The sequence below is a fragment of the Venturia canescens genome, chromosome 10, assembly GCF_019457755.1.
Source record: "Venturia canescens isolate UGA chromosome 10, ASM1945775v1, whole genome shotgun sequence".
In the NCBI taxonomy this organism is placed as follows: domain Eukaryota; kingdom Metazoa; phylum Arthropoda; class Insecta; order Hymenoptera; family Ichneumonidae; genus Venturia; species Venturia canescens.
Window position 1 is genome coordinate 3859296 of NC_057430.1, and position 23173 is coordinate 3882468.

Consider the following 23173-nt stretch of genomic DNA (forward strand, 5'->3'; position numbering starts at 1 on the left):
GACGACTTAATTCAAATGCAGATGCACTCTCTCGAAACCCCGTCGTCCCAGACGCTACCGTGTTGCCTATCTCATCAGCGGCGAGAAAACCAACTACAACTGTAGCCCCTCGCAAAGCTGCCGCTTCTAAACCATCTATAAAAATAGATCGATTGCCCGAACGACGAGGAAAACCCTTGCCAACAGTGCTAGAAGAATCAAACGTACCCGGTAGTACAATTGCTGAACGAGTTAGGAATCGTAAAATCATTAGTAAAGCACCGCCGGTAGTCCCAGTAAGAGTACCACCGGCACGGACGAGGTCCGCCGCAATGAAAACTGCTCCCGCTCCAAGCGCCGAACAAAGACCCCCGACCGCGCGGGCTCGAAAAAGCGCTTTCCCGAGCCTCGCCGAGAAGAGAACCGTTCCTACGACAACAAAGAAATCTGTAAGCGCTCCACCTTTGAAACGATTCACCGACGCTTTAAAATTTGCATTCGATATAGACCAATCATTAGAAACACCGGATACTGAAACTGAAAGAGCATCGGCACCAGCGTCAAAGGAAGCTATCGTAGAAATAAACGACGGAGTCAGACCGGACGAATACTGGTGGGACTCGACCCGAGGAAGCAATGAAGCTAACATTAATTGTGGCACACAGACTGATGAAGTTACCGAATCCGAAAATGGAAATAATGAAATCGGGAACACGCGAGACTCATTGATAACTTTCAGACATCCTGTAAGTAGATCAACACCGGCCGTTATACGCAGCGACGAAATAATAAGTAGCAAAGAGGAACCCCAACAGCCTATAGCATGCCCGCCATTAGAATTTGGTAATTCAGAAAGCGAATCCGAAGGAAGCCATACCGAGATAATAGAAGAAATACCCGCTAGGGACCCTGAAAAGATCGCTTCCCGAACAATACCTCCAGAACTATTTTATCCAAACATGAAAAATGACGATCAACTCTTGCAAATAACAACGACTAACGAAAATTTAACTTACCACAAGGGCAATTACCTACACTTCATTTCAGCCGATTGCGAATTTACAACAATTGTTTCGCGACTACTCATTGAAACCGACAAAATCAACGCGCAAGATATAAAATTTAAGAAACCGAAACGTAAACAAGTTTTAGTCACGAATAAGGGAAACCATAAAATACTGAGCGCGGTACTCACAAATAAACATTTTGAAACGTTTTCCGTTCAGAAACTCAAAGAAATATTGGCCACAGTAAAGGACACAATAAATAAATACGAAATTAAAACTTTACGAATGTCGAAACCCGGAGATATGCTAGAAAATTTCAGCCAATCCTTTATCGCTGATTTACTAGAAGAATGTTTAAACGAATGCGACTGCACAATAACTATTTGCCGCGGAAACGTAACAATACCTGATGAAGCTATACGTAAGGATATAATTTCAGAATACCATGAAAGTTTAATTGGGGGACACAAGGGTATTACAAAGACATACAAACGTATACGCGAACGATTTTACTGGCCAAGCTTGAAGGAAGACGTCACAGAATACGTAAGAACATGCCCGGAATGCCAGCAACAGAAATTAACTCGAATAAAAACCCGTGAACCAATGATTATTACTGACACACCTTCCGAATCCTTTGACAAAATTTCTATTGATACAGTAGGACCATTACCACAAACTCCCAACGGAAACCGTCACATTCTAACCATTCAGGACAATCTGACAAAATACTGTATAGCGGTCCCGATACCTGATATAAAAGCTGAAACAATAGCCGACGCCCTCGCGCGAAATCTAATCGTTCAGTTCGGAACTCCAAGAATAATCCTGAGTGATCAAGGTAGATCATTTGTTGGAAAAATATTTCATTACCTCGCAAAAATATTCAAAATAAAACATTTGACCACTTCCGCTTATCATCCTCAAACGAATGGTTCTTTAGAACGAAGCCACATAGTTCTGGCCGAATTCATTAAACATTACATAAATAAATTTGAGGATTGGGATAAATTAGTTCCATTCGCTATGTTCTCATACAATACATCCGTCCACGAATCAACCAAATTTACGCCGTTCGAATTAGTATATGGAAAGGCAGCGCGAATTCCAAGCTCCTACCCTCCACCAGAGAAAACAGAAACTTACGGCGACTATTTATGCGAGCTCACTAGCCGACTTGAGGACATGAGACAATTAGCTTCGAAATCTCTAATCAGATCGAAACACCGCTCAAAACGATATTATGACAGAAAAATACACCCCGCCAACCTTAAACCGGGCGATATAGTGTATGCAATAAAAGAACCTAAGAAAGGGAAATTCGACAGTTGTTACGTCGGCCCTTACCAAATTTCCGAGCTACTAGACCGCCACAACGTCATATTGGAGACATCAGAGGGTAAAAGACTTTTGAAACACGTAGACAAACTCAAACCATTCAACACAAGAGAGGGAGACAGTGATACTTCCCTGCGCTAAGACGGAAACCTTCGGAAAATGAGATGCGATGCAGTACCGAAAAATTCAAACTAGGCGAACGACCTGGGAAACAAACAAAAGAGAGGAAGTCTGTCGAACGCTATATCTAACAGACTCGAGAGCGCGAACTCTCGAAAACGTGAAAACACCTGGGCTAACTAACTCACCGTCGAAAACAAAAAAAAAAAAAAATTTTTTTTTACAATCGCATCACACGTGCGGAGACGTTCCACGCGCCTCCTAATAACATATGCAGAGAAGGAAGGAAAGGAGAAAATTTTGAGCGAAGACACGTTACCAACGCTCTATAAAACAAACATTAACTTGCATCATACCAGGGATTTGAACGGTATGCCTAATAACCACATATGTAACCTGCTGCACCAACAGCCCTTTCGAAATTTTCTTTCTAAGGTACAGGTTAATAACCGAGCTTCTTATCATATATCCTCCAAGGAAGGGATAAAATGAAGTATATAAAGCAATAAAATTCTCGATCACACTCAGTATCATCAGAAATTTTCCAAGCGAGACATCATATACCAGTCATACACAAAGTTCACGAAGCAAAATCACTCAATAAGTACAAGTCATTAATTAAATAAGATATGCAGATTCACAACCGCAGGTATCTACACAACCAACTCTGAAAATTTTGAAAAGGGAATCAATTATTTTACATATTTCTTGAGGAAACGAATTGATGATTTGCCCAACAGTTGAAATCACCAATAGCGTACAACTAAACTAATTTAACCATTGTAAAAGAAATATCGAGAAGTAAAACATCAGCAGTCCCAACCCTTATACCTCAAACCCACGAGTTACGCTGCAGAAACGTTTGCACACTCGTGGTCCCATCTCACCGTCAAGATTCGTTGCAGAGACGTTTGCACTCTTGACCACCTTCCTGTCCGAAACACGGGATTTGCTGCAGAAACGTTTGCACTCCCGCGAATCTACCTTTCGTCAAGATTCGTTGCAGAAACGTTTGCACTCTTGACTACCCTCCTCTCCGGAATACGGGATTCGTTGCAGAAACGTTTGCACTTCCGCACCCCCTCTCCTAGATTTTCGTCCCACAAAAGTGCTGGCGATAATTACTGTCGATATTTGCTACAATGGGTCAAAGGAAACGCCGCGCGGGAAGAAAATACCAATTACGAAAACTCCACGCGCGACTAACTAATCCAAACGCGGATCACTACATTTATTTCAATAATCAAATTTTACAACCGAGCCTTAACCAAAAACCATCAATAGTTTCCACAGAAATAATAAAGTCAAAAATCCAAATAAATAAAAATACTCCAACGACGAAACTATTTGACCGTAATAATCAAGAATTTGCATACAAGGACAATACCGCTGAACTGAGTCGCAAAGAAACCACCGACGACACGCCTAACACACACCTACACGCACACCATCGTGACCAACCGAGCCTGCTTTGAAAGAAAACGTCGAAAACTGAGAGCCATGAGCGCACCGATACCGAGCAAATCCCTATGGAAAAGAATTGGAAAGAAGTACCTGGTATACACCACCACCGTATACTCTCCGTCACACTTTTACGTAGTAAAAGCCAACAACATGAAGAAGATAGTACAATACAGCAAAACGATTGAGAAGTACCTTCGAAGGTACCCAATTTTTGACATGGGCTTGCTGGAACCTCAACAAGCCACTGGCTGCGCCGTTCGAATAGCAGACACCTGGGCAAGAGCAAACCTCCTATCAGTAGGAAAGCAGACCGCCACGGTAGAGTTAGTAGACATTGGAGGAATATTACGATTCCACGTAAGTGAATTAAGACCGATACCGCCATCCATAGCATCAATACCAGGTAAGGCCCTACGGGTCCACCTTAACAATATAGAACCAAAATATGAGGGATCCTGGGCACTCAGTGAAACTTATTTTTTCGAGGATATGCTATCTAAACGCCCCTTGAAGATGAGAACACTGACCTGCCGAGGAGTAAACGTATGCGTAAGCCTAGGAATCGACATAAAGGAAAAACACACAGGGATAAGAGTAAAACGCACACTTCTCCGACGCGGACTCGCAACCGAAGGGCTCCCAGCAAACTTTCTATTAACCGAATTACCGACGGATCGCATTAACATACTATTGAAAAAATCAGAAACCCCGAAAGCACAAAATAACAAATTAAACAACAAAAACGGGAAGAATAACAAATCACAGACGGAAACAAAATAACCCCTTTGATCCAACCGTAAATTTCAATGATAAATTCATAATGTATCAGAACAAACAACTAAAACAAGGAAATAGAGTAATCTAGACAAAAAAAAAAAAAATATATATATATATATATATATATATATATATATATATATTTGAAACAAAAATAACGTAATAATAATAAAATAACAATATAACTAAGGATAAAGTAATAACGATAAGAAGATATAACTAACAAACCGAAAACCAACGTTGAAAACGAAAGCGAGACACCCACGTAGAAACAACCGAAAGAACACATTGAACAAATAAAAGGGACGCTCGCACGCAGGAAATAACGATAATAAAACAACAACGAACAGAATTAAATTCTACATATTTATTCGACTTTCCCACTGGGAAAGCCCGTCCAAAACTCCATCTTACAAATAAAGAAAAAAAAATATACTTTTTTTTTCTTTCTCTCCTTTCCTCTTCCATCAATCCGACACGACCGACTAATCGCGATCGTATGCAGAAAAAATCCCATCGGGATGGCTCCAAGCAGGATGATCCCAATCATTGTCGGGATGCTCCTGCCCCCACCGACCTTCTAGCATCCATCGGATGCCGAACGCATCGAAATCATACACACGATCCTTCCACTCGTCATTAAGCCGACGTAAATAGCTCCGTTCGCCCCGCCTCCTCTTCATGAAGGAGATGTAGATCACATCTCAAATTCCCTGCAAAATTCAAACAAAAGGGAAACCATTATACTACAAACTACTATAAACCACCCCAAAAATCCAAGAAAATCGAATCAAAATACTTACAGCAAACGCGTTTGCAAACCGACGCCGAGCCATGACTATACTTCAATATAGAGAGAATAGCAGCGATCTCGAGAAGACTCGGAAGCGTAATGAGGAACCTTCTAGCTCCTCGAATAACCGAACTCGGAAACTCTAAGCGCCCTTCCCCTACCCTATTCAAATTAGCCAAATTCTTACATACTAGACTTTCTAGACTCTGAAAAAAAAAAAGGAAGACAGTGGTATCCACAGACACAATCACACACCCACACATCTCAAAAGGAAACGGGAACACGTAATAACCCACTAACCATAATTCTCGTATAAACACCAAAACCAGTTCTGTTCGAATTTCACATAAAATATATTCTTTTTTTAGACAAAATGATTTTCCTCGGAACCACCCTTTTATTAATCACCCTCGGACTGAAAGATGCATGGACCTTTAAGGCACATAATATCCAACAAATCACTAATCGCGCAGGAATCTATTACGAACCAATGCACGAGGTCCACTTTACACGCACCGAATGGCGACTCACCACATTTATAGATCTGAAACCATTCGAGGACCACCAACCAACGTTCGCCGAGGTACAAGTAATGGAACACCTATGCCGGTACCACCTAGAAAATCGTTGCAAAACGCTTATCAACAAAGACGATATCACACTGAAGAGCACCATCATCAACAAATACTTCGCCTACATCCGAAAACAAAAGGGAATCGAACCAATTGCCAGCAGACGAAGCATCCCATTTGGATTCGTCGGGACAATCAGCAAGAGCCTATTCGGGACCCTCACCACGGACGACGCCTCCTATTTTAACACCGAAATAGACAAACTATACGAGGACCAAAAGAAAATAGCTGTCCTCGCCAAGAATCTAACTCACGTCGTAAAATCCGAAATACACGAATTATCCGACCGACTGAACAAACTGGAAAAAACTCACAATCTAAAATGGCAAAACTTAGCAGAATCACTCCACAATGCTACAACCACACTAGACGCCCGAGAAACAATAATGGAATGGCGAAACAGCATAGGAAACGTAGCCGAAACATATGTCGAGAGCCTCCGCGCCATCGTAAACGCGATACACTTTATTAAGCTTGGACTTCTTCACCCGGAACTTCTCAACCCCAGCACACTGGATCTCATAGTCAAAAGTTTTACGGAAACCCACCATCGATACCTTTTTCCAATTCCCCTCGACGAAATACACTCCGGAACCCTATCTAAAATCTCCCGTCTAGCGGCCTCCTACCACAATAAAAAAATAATCATCGTAATTAACATCCCTTTGTTGGAACCTACCAAATTCCTCCTCTACAAACTTCATCCCTGTCCTATACCCCAAGAAATCGGAAACAATAGTCAAGGAGCGGCATACGTGCAACCAAGAGCCTCGCATATTATTATCTCAAAGGAACTGGATCAGTACGCATTCGTACCTGAAAATGACCCGCCCAGATGCCAACACCTGCGCAACTTTCAAATCTGTTCACCCAGCTATCCAATTTTCGAAGTCTCGCGACATCAAAATTGCGAACTCATGTTATTGACAGATGGGGGACACTACTCATACCAGGACTGCGACATCAAAGTCGTGAAGAAACAGGCTCCATATTGGAAACAATTAGACACGATGTCCGGATGGTTATTTTCACTACCACGACCCGAGAGGATCCAAATCCTATGTGATCATGAGGTGGCAATAGTCATCGAAATAAAAGACACCGGGATCCTAAAGCTAAAACCGGGTTGCATCGCCAAAACTAATTATGTAACCATCTCGGGAAGCCAAACACTCGAGGGAACCATCAAAGAAACATATGTACCAGCATCGAGCCTAGACCTGAACGTTCTCGTTCCGAATATTTCACTTTACAAGCCCCTTCAGAACATCGAAACAATAGACCCGACGCCTGCAGTCGTAAGTCAAACGTCGGCCAACGGCCCAATTTTTGACGCCAGTCTGAGCGAGATAGAGCTAGAACTTATGGAGATCGCCTCACACAAACGAGAGCGACAAGGGCAGACCCAATATACCACCTTGGCCATTTATGGAGAAATCATCCTGGCCACAAACTTCTTGATCTATTTGCTGCGATCACACGTTCTATGGTATACAAAAAAAATCTGCAGCCGGCGTCGAAAAATCGCACGACCCGTCGAAGATGACGACGATCAGCCTGAGCAAGGGGAGCCACTGCAGTCAACATACAAAAGGGAAGACAACTACGATGTTCCACCCACGCCCCATCCGGTCTTTTTCCACGAGATGTCAACACAAACCACCGTCTGAAACAAACCACAATCCACGTATTTCGTATTTTACATATATACTTACCTCAACGTCCTAGTTAATAAGTCTTTTTACCTGATGTTTAAACAATATTTTTTTAGTGTAAAATCTTCCATTCTTAATTTTAGGTATAAAATTTATGCATATCGAATTCTCAGATACTTCCAAATTCAATAATAGTTCAGGCAAAGCATCTCTACCTACCTCCGCACCATTCATCCCAACTCTGGCCGTAATACACGTCGTAAACTCACCTCGAATCTCCACTATGGCATAGGCATCCTTAAAATGCAAGATCATTTGCATCACCGAAAATTAAAAGACGCGACTAAGATCGTTCAGCGTCGTCAAAAGAAAACGAGTCTGTCGTCCATAAAAGGGACACGCAGAAACCACTGAACGTGGAAGTATATCTATACCAGGGTATATATATATATATTCCACTAGTACCCTCTCGTTGCATCGACCATTCAGCCGTCTAAAGCCTGAGAGAGAGAGGAATAATATCACTAATTACGTGTCACAAAATCCACAAATACCTATACCCCTCGCTCAACCCAAACTCCTGACCTATATAGGATGCAAGCCTTCTGAACCAACAAAAATTTAACCCTTTACCATTACCATTCAAACATATTTTCACATGTTTTTTAAAAAAAAGAAAAAAATATTCAATATGCATGAATTTACAGACACCGAGGACGGTGCCTAATCTAAGTGGGGAGGTGTCACAACCGACGTTAAACTTTTATTATTTTATTTTTCTGTTACAACTTAACTAACACAAACTCGAACTAAGTACGCATATCACCTAATCAAAACACCGAATATAACGCATAGACATATCATTACCAAGAACACATGCCTGACGCAAGTATTCTGGGCTTTACGAAACTCCCATCCGAGCACTACTGCCCTAAATTTCGGGGATTCATCGATTGATTACACAGATGTTTTTTTCCTTATAAGGACCGAAAAATAGAACTCTGAACACTTGTGCCCAAGGTAACGATAACAAACCCCACCTATTTGACCCAAATCTAGCCCTATAAAAAGGCCAAGATTTGCGGTACAACTTGCATTCCGTTCCGTACCTAGAGTCGCGTTTATACTGTTCGCAGTAGTTCGGTTGTCATTCGGTTAGCCGTCTTATACTTAACCTCTGGACGAACTCCAGGTCTTCCGTAGAAGAGAGCGAGTCGACTCCAGCAACGAAGGTGTTAAGGTATTTTTGCTCCGATTCGAGACTTTAAACATTCCTCCAATCGCCTCGACTAGTGACTTCAAATATTTACGACCGATCGCGAAATCTAATAACGACCGCGCATCGACGAGTTGAAGACACCTCTCCGGTAACGTACCACGTATCGTACCGAATCGTATCACTTATTGTAACTTACGCAATATCCAGAATACATAGAGAATCCTAGATCCCTCTATCATATTCTACGATTGTACTTTACTAACACCTTACGTTGTATCACGAACATATAGAGAATCCTAGATCTCTCTATCATGTTCTACTACTGTATTTTACTAAAAATCTATTTTCATTAAAGAGTGTATAAGGAATCCTAGATCTCTTTGTCCACGACTTTTAATACCCTTCCTCAATCGCAACTAGACAAAAGCAAGACTTCTCGAGGTCTCTCAGCGTGCGCCCACGATACTCGAACGAGTATATCTATATAATAACGCTCTGCGTATACATGCTGAATGGAAAAGTCTATGGGACATAGCGTTTGCCGCTCGACGCTCAAACACCCGAACCTTTCCTTCACGCCCCTCCGGACGTGACAAGAAGAAAGGAATAAATATTCCACTCATCTCAACTTATCGAAATAGGTAACCAACTCAACACCACAATACATATTTAACTCACTAGGTAAATATTCTATTTTCTATACTTTATTTCCATGAACAATCGGAACACTTTTTCACGACGGGAAGGAAAAATAAGAAAAATTTTGTCCGACATGGACTTCGTCGTTTAATCAAAAGAAATGACTAAATAATGTAATCAAATGGGCTCAAAAAAAAAACTAAATCGTAATGAAAGAGAATGGATAATATAAAAAAAAAGAGGAAAAAAAAATAATAATAAGGGAGAAAAAAAACATGGTATAAGAAAACGTAATAATTCCCGTTAACGCCGATATCGTGTGGGGGCCAGGGCTCCTCCTTCTGCTAACCATCCTTGATGACAATGCGGACAAGTGTTCAGTTTCACTCGGTCTTTGCCACAGCCGTAGCAATACATACGGGAACTTTTTGGTTCCCGGCACACCGCGCGAGTATGACCTTTTTTTCTGCAATTCCAGCACACATATGGGTCCCAAATCTCTCGTCTCCCGTACCCGTACGGTAAACCGACCGCTGTCGCCTCTTCACCTGACTTTTCGTCTTGCACCGTACCAGCGGCCGTTTCCTCAGAACCCGGGGAAACTTTGGCCCCAACGATAGTAGGCGGAGGAATTTCATCTTCCTTGATAGGAGAAACCTCATTCACAACCATCATTGGACACTCGTCCTCAACGATCTCTTCCGCCGAAGCATCCTCCTCCAATTCAAACGGGACTCTAGGGGACGATCTTCGCCTACGGCGCTGCTCCTTGTTCCATTATTCCCGTAAAATTCTGGTCAACTGGTCCCGAATTTCACGTATCCTTTGCTCAACTGTTGAGTCTCTGAAACCTCCTCGAGTCTCGAGGAACTCTAACAGATTGGCGAATTCCCATACTAGGTCTCGTGCTACCATCCATGACCACGAAGACTGAGCTGGACGACTCTGATGACGTCGAGTTGTTACTCTGCCCAGTATTCTGGCGAGTTGTAGAGCGTAGTTCGTCAGATCACTCATTATCGGGACCTAAAGGGACAGGTGGTATCGGGTGATAATAACGTTTCAAATCTTCGACAGCAACCTTCGGGACAATATTCCCGTCAGCATCAATCAGTTCAACAACCACGGGTGACAAAATTCTATTCACACGATAAGGCCCTTGGTATCTCAACGCCAGTTTGGCCGCAACATGCTGTGCGGAAGATGAAAGAATTCTTTGCCGTTTTAACACTTCATCTCCTATCTTAAAATAGATAAAGTGTCGGTGTTTATTATACAACCTAGCCTGTCTTTAATATGCTTCTAATTTATATCTTACACGTTCCCGAAATTCTTCCAACTTACGTATGTGCTCTGACCATTCTTCTACTGGAAGGGGAAGAATTTCCTCTACTTGTCCCCTCGCGCGTCTAAAAAAATTATGCGGTCTTGGTTCGTACCCAAGGTTTAGATACGCGGGACTACAGCCTATGGCCATGTGTCGAGCGGTATTATACGCAAATTTGAAGTCAGCTAAATGTTCATCCCAAGCGCGGTGGTCTTCATCCAGAAATGAGACAATCATAGTCTTGAGAACTCTATTTACCCTCTCCACTGGGTTAGCTTGTGGATGATACGGGGGTGTAGTTGTATGAAACACTCCATTATCCTGAGCCCATGTTTTCAAATTCTGATTCACAAACCCTGTACCGTTATCTGTAAGAATTACTTCGGGAGTACCATAGTTAGATGTAACAAACACGTGAAGTTTTTCCCGTATCGTTTTTCCCGTAGCCTGCCTCAAAGCCCAACATTCGATCCACTTCGAAAATAAGTCCTGAACTACTAACACGTAAGCGAAACTAGCCTTACTACGAGGAAAAGGTCCCATTATATCTGCAGCTATAACCAACCAAGGACGCTCGATCACTCGCCTTCCTAACAACCCATTCGAACTACTTTTGTCCGTTGACAAACATCACATGTTCTAACATATCGAGCCACATCTCTGAACAGTCGCGGCCAAAAGTACAATGAAACTACCCGATTGAATGTTTTGTCAATTCCCAAATGTCCCGCTTGTGGAATGTCATGACATTCCTGAAGAACCTCACCTCTATTTGTTTGACGAACTACTAATTTCCATTCTAATTCTTCCTCCGTCTCGTCAACCTCCCGTTTAATTCGTCGACGAACAAAAAGTTGTTCTCCAACAATCTTCCAATCGGGATTGCGTTCGGGATGAGCCGACACCTCTAACCACCATTTCGTATACCATTCGTCATGAGCAAACGGCAATTGTGGACCAATTTCTGCAATACTTTCATCATCTACAATAGGTGGAGCCATTGCGGGAAAATCCTCCTCGGAATCATCTACTGAAGTATCAGGCTTTTCTGTCTCAAACATCCGCGATAATGCGTCTGGAACATGGTGAAGTGCCCCTTTCCGATGTCTTATTTCGAATTTATACTGCATCATCTGCAGAGCCCAGCGGACTAACCTACCCTGAGGATCTTTTAAAGATTGTAACCAACGCAAACTACTATGGTCGCTAATCACCACGAAAGAATAGCCTTCAAGATACCCTCGGAACTTTTTGATTGACCACAGAAGGGCTAAGCATTCCTGCTCTGTGACTGTCTAGTTCCGTTCCACATCATTCAACGTACGACTAGCGTAAGCAATTGGGTGTTCTACCCCATTTTCTGATTGAGTTAACACCGCACCTATCCCAAATGAACTCGCATCAGTCTGTAACGTGAATGTTTTGCTAAAATCGGGACGAGCTAACGTTGGTGGATTGACCAGCGCTTCTTTTAAACGATTCATGGCCTCTTGTTGTTCTTTCCCCCCACTGCCAAACATGTCTCTTTTTCAAAAGGCGAGTAAGTGGTTCCGCTATCGTGGCAAATGAAGGAATAAAGCGTCGATACCACGACGCCATCCCGAGAAATCTCCTAAGTTGAGGTAAATTTATAGGCGCAGAATAGACACGTATTGGTTCGGTCTTAACCGGACTAACTTGTAATCCTTCCCGATTGATAACAAATCCTAAATATTTTACCTCCGAACAACAGAACTCGCATTTTTCCGGATTTATAAGAAGACCAGCCTCCCGAATTCGCTCCAAAATCCTTCCCAACCAGGGAAGATGTTCCTCGAATGTTTCCGTGAGAATAATTACATCGTCTAAGTAGGCAAAAGCGTGAGGCTCCATTTCAGGCCCTATTAATTTATCCAACAGTCTCTGGAATGTAGCCGGAGCGTTAGTTAAACCGTACGGCATTCTTTTAAATTGAAACAGCCTTCTTCTCGGGACAGTAAAAGCGATAATTTCCCGGGATGATAACTCGAGCGGAATTTGGTGAAAAGCCTGACTAAGATCGATCGTAGAGATATATTTGGCCAATCTCAATTTATCAAGAATATCATCTATATGTAGAAGGGGATACGCGTCTTTCTTAGTGACATTATTAACTCGTCGAAAATCGAGACAAAATCGGTAGATGTTATTTGGCTTTTTAACCATAACTATCGGCGTACTCCAATCACTTTCAGAAGTTTCAATGACATCCGCCTCGAGCATCCGATCCACTTCTTTATAAATTGCCTCCCGTACGATCGGTGTCACTGGGTAGTAGCGTTGTTTAATCGGTGCATTATTTCCCACATCTATCCTATGTTCTACTAATGATGTTTTTCCCGGAACTGCACTCATTAACGGGAGTTGTTGTGTTAAAAATGCATCCAATTGAGTAGCCTGATCAGGCGAAAGGTCTGAGAGAGCAGCACAAATGTCGACATTATCTGTTCCTTCCACCGACTCGAATGAATATTCCGTTTCGGGATGACCAGAAAAATTCCATACTCTTCGTCGGTGATCTACGATCATACCAATGTTATCCAAGGAATCTAGCCCCAACAACATTGGGATAGGGAGCTCCGGGAAAACCCGCGCGATCACCTCACAGTTCTGACCTTTAATCTCAACTAGCGGGCTCAGTACTTCGTCACAAATAACCTGTTCACCGTTAGCTATCGTACTCGTACGTTTCGGAACTTTCTTACGAACAAACCCAAGTTTAGCAGCTAACAGAAATCCCTCCGAACCAATAAAAGTGTGAGTGGCACCACTATCAACCATGGCTGGAAGGACAAGACCTCGGACTTCCAACAACAAAACTAAAATCGATCGCGAACTATTACCTAAATTAGAGCTACAAAAATCTCCAAGTGGGCGACGCTCTGTTGGATGAAAGAAAAGAGGAGCCAAACATGCAATGTAGGTTAAGCTGGCAGAGCATTTCAAAAAATATAACTTTTCTTCATATCATGAATTAAGGGCTTTTTATGGGCTAATTATGAGCCAAATTAAAAATTTTTGAGCTACTTAAGTTTTCCCAAAAATTCGATATTAAGAATGCGCTGCCAAAAAATATCAAGCTAGCAGAGAACTCCGTGAAAAAAAAAATTGTACAGCAAATCTGATTGCTCAAGAACTATGGGCTTTTTACGTGTTATTCACATGTTCAATTTAAATTTTTTGAAATTTATTTTGTTCCAAAAAAGTTGAAAATTTTCGATCTCTCCGCCCATACCGAACAGTCGCAGTAGCAGAACAGTCGGTGGAAAAGGAGTTATCATCCAATCTCAATATTTAAGAAATTACTAGCTTTCTATGGGCTCTTCTAGTATTAAATCTGAATTTTCTTCAATTTATATTTTTTTCCAAAAAAGAACCCGTAAGAGACCCGTAATTCCTGGACTGTCAAATTATTGAAATTTTTGTTTTCGCCTCGCGCTCTGCCAACTCGAGAGATGTGAACGAAAAATGTGAGGTTACGGAAATTTTGAATTTTTTTGGGAAGAATTATGAACGAGAGAAATTCAACTTCGTGCAATTCAACACGTGAATAGCAAATGAAAAGCCCTTAATCTTTGGACTTTCGGAATTACTATTATTTTTTCTAACTTAGTGCTACACGAGTTTATGAGAGGTATGTGGAAAATCGTAAATTCTTAATTTTTCAGGAAGAATAATTTATGTCAACCGAATTTGACTTAAATACATGTTCTCATTCACATCGTGATATTAACTCGTTAATGTTCCGTAATTCCTAGGTTTATAACTTTCTTCGGCTAGTTTTCTGCCAGCTCGAAAGGTGTTGAAAAGCCCCGTGTTGAATTCAAACACCCCCGACAACAACCATACGATTCTACACATGTGTCTGACTCTCACAGTTTCTCGGCACTGTGAGTGTGAGAGGAAAAGAGAGCTATTAATTTCGAAAACAAAATTCTCCGATACACTTTGCTCGATTACAACAAAGCGCTCCGTCAGCGGATTTATGCCATCGTCCCGCATCCGCTCGCAGAGCTTTCTTGTAACTATTCTAAAAACCATAAACTTCCCCTAGGAAAAAAAAGGTTGGGACAAGTACATTGATGACCCTCGTTTCCTGATAATTCCATCCATAAAAAAAACTTTAAAAAAATACAGAACAATTCGAACAAAATTTCACAAATCTTGAAAAAACATTATGTTTTAAAAAAAACTATTCTGTATCAATTTTTTTAAGTGTCAAAAGTATCAAATAACAAGTAAAAAATAAAAAACCAAAAAATCGCGCTTGAAATCATTTTAGAAACCGATGCCTCATTCTTCTTATTTGATATTCGAACAGCTAAATCAATTTAAAAAAATTCCATCTAATTTACGTGCAGCATTAAAATTTATGATATCAATCGAAGGACAATTAATTTCTAATCAATTGAAAAAAGTTACCATTTGAGTTTGTTTGAGAAATAACGTAGAAAAGATTTTGCCGGGTGGAAGGGGATAGCGACACGGGTGGGCGAAATCAATTGAGGCAACACACACGAGTTTCTTCACTAATATTACAACACCTATTTTATTCACAGCACCAAATAACAATGAAGATGAGTGCAAAATGTTCAGCGATTATGAATTTGTATGATGAGCGAATATATGAATCTATGAGCACCTTTGTTTCACGAGAGATTATATTAATACACTCGTGAATGGCTCGAGTGGCCGATGAGAAAGAAAGACACGTGGCGTCGGCGCTGCCACGAGGTGAGATGAGTGTTTCCCAAATGATGATGCACCTTTTTTAAAGCTTATGCAAATTGTCCCCGCGTGGATCAATCGCTAGATGAGTTCCCGTGAGTTTAATTACTTACTACATGAGTGAAACAAAATGAGTGCAACGATAATGAGTGTGAATGTTGAAAGAACAGTACAGAGCGATGTGTATAGCAACGCGAACTGGACGATAATGGCCGCTCCCATACATTGTCCGGTACGACGCACGTGAGGCGGCAAGCCGTGCTCGTGAGCCCCGTAGCGTGCCTGAGAGCGTCCAGTAGGTGCTGCCGCGAGTGGCCAGTCCAAGAAGAGCGACTCGCCTGACGACGAGACGCATTCTCAAACAGAGTTACGTGCAGCACTAAAATTGATGATATCAATCGAAGGACAAGTAATTTATGAGTAACTCCAAATTTTGACATTATTAAATTGATCTAAGAAGCTTTTAAATCCAAAAAAATCACATGCAAGGTAGTCATTTCTTACTCTATGGAGGCAGAGGCTTATAAGAAAATCGATTCTTTTCAGACTTTCAGGAGCTGCTGATATTATTCACAATATACAACGTCGATTGGATTGATACAAATTTTGTTTAAATATGAGTTAAAAGTACTTGTCCGGCCCAACACTATTTATTGAAATAAAAATCAATCATAAAAAAACGAAATTGTACGGCAGAATCCGGTTGAAAATTTATTGAAATGTGATTTATGATTAGTTTAATGTTCTTAATAATAGTATAGGTTAGTTATACCGAATGAAATTCGTTCGCTGGAAGAAGTGAGAAGTAAAAAATGCCGTCATTCCAATACAAACTGGGGACTTATTTTGGAAGTTTGAACATATTTAATATGCAAAATGTTTTTTATTTATCGGTGCACAATAACATCCCTTGTATATTACAGGACAATTCGTTTCCATTCTTATTAAATTAGTGCAATTAAGGGAAAATTACTTGAAGATAACTCTCTAAATTCCCTCTGCATGAATATTTGTGCTCCATCAGTTCTAAAAAAGCCCTGATTTTTATTTGAATAAACAATTTAAATGGAAAGTGATGGGCCGGACAAGTACTTTTAACTCATATTTAAACATAATTTGTATCAATCTAATCGACGTTGTATATTGTGAATAACATCAGCAGCTCCTGAAAGTCTGAAAAGAATCGATTTTCTTATAAGCCTCTGCCTCCATAGAGTAAGAAATGACTACCTTGCATGTGATTTTTTTGGATTTAAAAGCTTCTTAGATCAATTTAATAATGTCAAAATTTGGAGTTACTCATAAATTACTTGTCCTTCGATTGAAATCATCAATTTTAGTGCTGCACGTAACTCTGTTTGAGAATGTGTCTCGTTGTCAGGCGAGTCGCTCTTCTTGGACTGGCCACTCGCGGCAGCACCTACTGGACGCTCTCAGGCACGCTACGGGGCTCACGAGCACGGCTTGCCGCCTCACGTGCGTCGTACCGGACAATGTATGGGAGCGGCCATTATCGTCCAGTTCGCGTTGCTATACACATCGCTCTGTACTGTTCTTTCAACATTCACACTCATTATCGTTGCACTCATTTTGTTTCACTCATGTAGTAAGTAATTAAACTCACGGGAACTCATCTAGCGATTGATCCACGCGGGGACAATTTGCATAAGCTTTAAAAAAGGTGCATCATCATTTGGGAAACACTCATCTCACCTCGTGGCAGCGCCGACGCCACGTGTCTTTCTTTCTCATCGGACCACTCGAGCCATTCACGAGTGTATTAATATAATCTCTCGTGAAACAAAGGTGCTCATAGATTCATATATTCGCTCATCATACAAATTCATAATCGCTGAACATTTTGCACTCATCTTCATTGTTATTTGGTGCTGTGAATAAAATAGGTGTTGTAATATTAGTGAAGAAACTCGTGTGTGTTGCCTCAATTGATTTCGCCCACCCGTGTCGCTATCCCCTTCCACCCGGCAAAATCTTTTCTACGTTATTTCTCAAACAAACTCAAATGGTAACTTTTTTCAATTGATTAGAAATTAATTGTCCTTCGATTGATATCATAAATTTTAATGCTGCACGTAAATTAGATGGAATTTTTTTAAATTGATTTAGCTGTTCGAATATCAAATAAGAAGAATGAGGCATCGGTTTCTAAAATGATTTCAAGCGCGATTTTTCGGTTTTTTATTTTTTACTTGTTATTTGATACTTTTGACACTTAAAAAAATAGATACAGAATAGTTTTTTTTTAAACATAATGTTTTTTCAAGATTTGTGAAATTTTGTTCGAATTGTTCTGTATTTTTTTAAAGTTTTTTTTATGGATGGAATTATCAGGAAACGAGGGCCATCAATGTACTTGTCCCAACCTTTTTTTTCCTAGGGGAAGTTTATGGTTTGATATCACGTGTTTTTTCTCAAAAGTTCCTTATTTATGTTCAGTTGACTATAGGATTTTAGTTTGAATTTCTATGGATTATTTATGATTTTCGGCTTATAACGCTGGTTTCCACGAAAAAGGACCTATTTTGCGTCAAAATTTTACTGGAAATATTTCGTCACAGGTCTGTTCTTGGACTTTGGCGCTTTTTTCCTTGTACCCTAATATGTTTTGTCAATTAGGAACCAAAGAGCACGGTGAAAAGCAGGTTGGAGGACGAGATATGATTTTCGGCTTATAACGTTGGTTTCTACGAAAAAAGACCTATTTTTCGTCCCAATTGTACTGAAAATATTTCGTCACAGGTCTGTCCTTGAACTTTGGCAATTTTCTTCTTCGTACTCTAATATGTTTTGTCAATTAAGAACTAAAGAGCACGGTCAAAAGCGAGTTGGAGGCCGGGATATGATTTTCGGCTTATCACGTTGGTTTCCACGAAAAAAGACCTAAATTCCGTCAAAATTGTACTGAAAATATTTCGTCACAGATCTGTTCTTCGACTTTGGCGATTTTTCCCCTTGTCTTATTCTAATATGTTTTGTCCATTGGGAACTCAAGAGCATGTAGCAATGCGTATTGCGAGCTGAGATATGATTTCCGGCTTATAACGTTAGAAAAAAGAAAGGAATAGAGGAAAGATAGATCAAATTCGAGACACAACAAATACAACAGAATTGGCCATTTTTAAATGTCGTTTGTGCATTCTGAATCTAAACATTTTCATGTCATCCAAAACATGCCCCCCATGAAATATATTTCCAAAGTTTGCAAGTGACCGCTGAGATCCAATTGTCTACAGGTTGATAGTTGCAGAAAAAAGGCACCCGGAAACATTTATTATGTCAGAACTCAAAGAAGCAAAAAAAACTGAGCGTACTTGATTCAATAGAGCAACGGAAATCAAAGACGTTTAAGGTACCTGCATTGGTTGTGGAGGAAAACAATTTCATTTCAGGATAATTTAGAAATAAATTTAGAAATTCAGAAATTTAGCATGGAATTTAGAAAAAGGATAATTAATTTAAATAGTATAGCTGAAAACTTTTGTGATAAATTTTTGAAATTACATGTTACGGTTGGAGTAAAAAATTAAAATAATTGGCACACATGCTGCGACACAAAAATATTAAAGTTTGAAGGTATTCGCTCCATACCGCAGTAATACAAACTTCAATACTATTTGAAAAGAAACACTTTAAAACTTGCTGAATCAAGTTCCATTACATATAACCATAATCAAAGATAGGAGGTGATACTTAGCACATATATTTGTCCACAGAAATTTCAAAGTTCGCAGGTATCTGCTGCAATTCAATGTATCTGCGCAATGAGTTTGGAAAACAGCAATTTCAAATCCATCCATAAATGAGCAACTGAAGACTTTTCTAATGAATTTTTCACTTCATATTTATATTACAGTGAGAGTCAAAAAGTAAAATGAATGGTACAGTATATAAATTTTATAGTTTGCAGATTTTTGCTGTATTTCAATGATCCAAATTTATAGTATTATAGAGAAAAGTTGTTAAAAGTCATGATGTTACATTAAAATGACATAGCGCACATAACATTCAGAAATTCTGTAGGTTTCCATGATGTTGGCAGGTATTATACTTAATCGCATCCAAAATTGAGCAACTGTAGACTTATCGTAATGAATCTTTTCACTAATAATTCCACATTTGCAGTTTGTAGAATAGGAATACTCAACATACACGTTATTTCATAAGTATTGTTGTCAAAATTTGTGTTTGCCTACCGCATTCCGAAGATTCAACTTTTCATACTATCAGCAAAAAAAGCATCCAAAGACTTTTTGGCATACACGACTATTTGGAGAGGTCATTTGTAATTTTTTGGCAGGACAATTTTTTTCTTTCAAATCAAATTTCACCCAAGCGCCATTACGAAAACTGATCGCGATGTAATGTCCAATCAATGAAAAATTGGCATTTCTGGTTGAGATATTTGGTCTTTGGAATTCGATAACACCAACGAGTGTATATGGGATATCCATCATTGAAAGCTGAATAGTTTTTGGGATGTTTCGCAGCAGGATTTGAGGACTTGCATCATTCATTACGTCGCTCGCTATAACTTCAAGGATAACAAAATTTCCTAAAATCATAAAATTAACCACATACTACGTAATGATAATGGTCAAGAAATAATTGAAGTACAAAGAAATTGAGGAACAGTAAATCATTCAAAAATCCGACGAAATATCATAAAATTACGGAACGTATGTTTTTATAAATACATAACTGAAATATTTTGTATTCATTTTTATCTCTTCGCCTGGTATTTTTAGCTCAACTGTCAAAACTCCTTCATATTCTCTCTGAGCACACGTCCGACTATTTCCGGCGAGTGTGATTTCTTCTTCAATTTTTTTTTCGAATGATTCTGACATCAATGCATCGTGACTAATAGATGCTGTTGACAATTTTATTATTCGTGGACGGCAACCGCGACTACATATGCAAGTTTCTTCAAAGCTGCCCACAATTTGTAGCAATTTGCCACACATATTCGCTACGGTTGTCTCGCACGATAGTTGATAACAGCCTAGATTATCATTTCCATGCTTTTCGAAGATTTCACATAAAATCTCGCTTCGTGATTTGTTCGCTGCACTCGTTATGCCAGACTCCTTTACGCGTTTAACGAGAGCGAAGAATTTAAGTGAGGAGCTATTTTTTACAATAACGTCTTGAAAAAAAACGTTGGAATCAAAAGCTGCTGTCAAAAATATTTGAAAAATCGAATCGAATGCGTTTGTATTCGATAAATCGATTTTTTCATTTCCTTTTCGGATCGGTTTCAATTCGATATTACTGCCGTTCTTAAAGCGTGGGGTTTTCGATAAATTTTCTTTAAGAAGAAATTCGTTAACTGCATATGTTTCGCGTAAATATCTACTCGGCCGTTTTGATTTTGTATTCAAGCCTCGCCAGTTTTCAACCATCTTGGATTCTATTATCCTTGGTCCATTTGATTGTTTTTGGCAGGAAAGACGAATTCGTCGTTGACCGTATCCTTCGTCATCATCATCACAAGGCGTAGAACACATTGGCAGTGCGTGCACCGATGTTCCACACAGCTAGAGTTTAAAATGCCAATTTCCTTAATACCAAAGAAAAACAATAATCCCGATGGAACCTGATACTTACCATACATTTGTGAGCGCCACTCGGCTTGTCGTTATTAAGACACGCTGGACATACAATATTTAGATGTATCGTTGCATAATTATCCATCGATTGCGTGCCGTTATGCTTTTGTAGCTCGCTGTTCGTTATTTGCTCTTCGTGATTTGCTCGTGGCTCATCGTTTGTCGGTGGCTCATCGTTCGTCGGTGGCTCGTTCTGTGTCGATCGATCGTCGTTATTCGCACGTGGCTCGCCATCCACTGGTTCTTCTAGTTCTTTGTTGTCGGCTACTCGCTGCTCATCATTTATCGTCGTTTGTTCGTCACTGTCGTTTGGTAGTTCATTGCTCGCATCCCCTTGACATGCATTTTCTTTAGATGCCGATATTACTGCAGGATTTTTGAGCTTGGTAATTCCTGTTAAGCTTTCGAGATAAATGGAAACAAATTCATCAACCCGCAACAGAAGAGTTTCGTTTTTTAATAAAAGATGCACGACCACAACGGTAGCCATTGACAGTCATCAACAAGTTTTGCCGTTAGGCTTGGGAAATAATGGGCGTTTACTCTCGAACCATCTTGGCTTTCAATGGTGCGCTTCACTTTTTCGCAAATGTTCATTGCCCATTCATACCATTGGTTTTTGTTGAACAGATTAGCACATTGATTGTCCTCGGCTTCATGATCTGTGTCGTCTCCCTCCTCGTCAACGGGGAAGTCGCTGTCTGACATGGTCAGCATCTTGGAGATAATCTTTTCAACATGAAATATCAAATTAATAAGCGTTACTTTTAAATGGGTCTACATAATAATTCACACTCAGGTTTATTTTTTACTTCAATTCTTTTAATCCCCTGTTGCACACGTCCCGATTGAAACGCTGTTTTTTTCCTTTTCAAAAAAAAAAAATTATGAATGAATAATTTTTAAAAGCTTCATGAAAATTTACGTTTTTTCTGGGACGTATTTGCTTATACTTTATTCAACTTACTATATACTAAAAACTCCTCAAGTTAATCATAAAAATAATTTATTGGTGCGTATAACAGAGGGTTTCACTTCTCTCTCTCTTTCTTTCTAAATCTCTCACCGAGCTTTTTCAATAAATTCATTGCAATATGCTGTAACGGTACTCTTTTGTGTCAGAACCACCTGTTACGCGTAGATTCGAGCTTCTTATAGAATAAGGGAGCAGGCATGAAAGAAAAACAAGAGTGCGAGGAAAGATCTGTGATAAATCAGAAGTTTTATTCAAAAAAGACAATTTTTTGTTGTTTTCTGTGAGTTGCTTACAAAGGAGAATGTTATTTGTTCAAGCAAAAGACTTTTTCCTTATTGTTTTTGGTATTTTTCTTTTAGTCACAAAAAAATATGATCGCACGCAAATGACTTAATCTCGCATTTAAAGAATAGTAAGAGCAATTTTCGCAAAATAAGGCAAATTTCTCAATTAAAGAATTAAATTTCGCAAATTAAAGAATTAACTTTCGCAAATAAAGAATTAACTTTCGCAAATAAAGAATTAAATTTCGCAAATGAAGAATTAAATTTCGTATTTAAAGAATTGAATTTCGTAAATCTTGAATTTTCTTTCGTAAGCAATTAGAATTTTTAGAATTTTATAGAAAAAATGAAATAGATCTTAATTGATTGCCTTAAACGTTGGCACCTACCAACCGGAATTCAATCCATCCAGGAATCTTAAGGCAGAACGAACCCGAACTGCCCCCGCCCTCCTGGCATGAAGGGAAGGATTCCCCCAAGAATCTTGTGACCGAACGGAGCCGAACGGTCACCGCCCTCTTGGCAGGAGAAGGATGGGTAATCTGGCAGAAATCTTGGTCCAGAACGAAATCGAACTGTCCCCGCCC

General features: G+C 39.9%; 1 protein-coding gene and 1 long non-coding RNA gene across 2 annotated transcripts in view; both read right to left on the reverse strand.

Annotated features, from left to right (window-relative positions):
- The window catches only part of LOC122417386 (putative nuclease HARBI1), a 52350-nt gene extending 30295 nt beyond the window's left edge, over nucleotides 1-22055 (reverse strand). Inside the window, exon 1 of the mRNA XM_043430862.1 lies at nucleotides 21325-22055. Within this exon, the coding sequence (XP_043286797.1) occupies nucleotides 21325-21816 (492 nt within the window). The 5' untranslated portion in view covers nucleotides 21817-22055. The remainder of the gene's footprint in view (nucleotides 1-21324) is intronic.
- Nucleotides 5038-8512, reverse strand: LOC122417389 (uncharacterized). The gene is made up of 2 exons (XR_006262282.1): nucleotides 5489-8512; nucleotides 5038-5398 (listed from the first exon to the last, which is right to left on the reverse strand). It is a non-coding gene; the product is annotated as an uncharacterized lncRNA (long non-coding RNA).
- Nucleotides 22056-23173: the final 1118 nt, after the last annotated feature.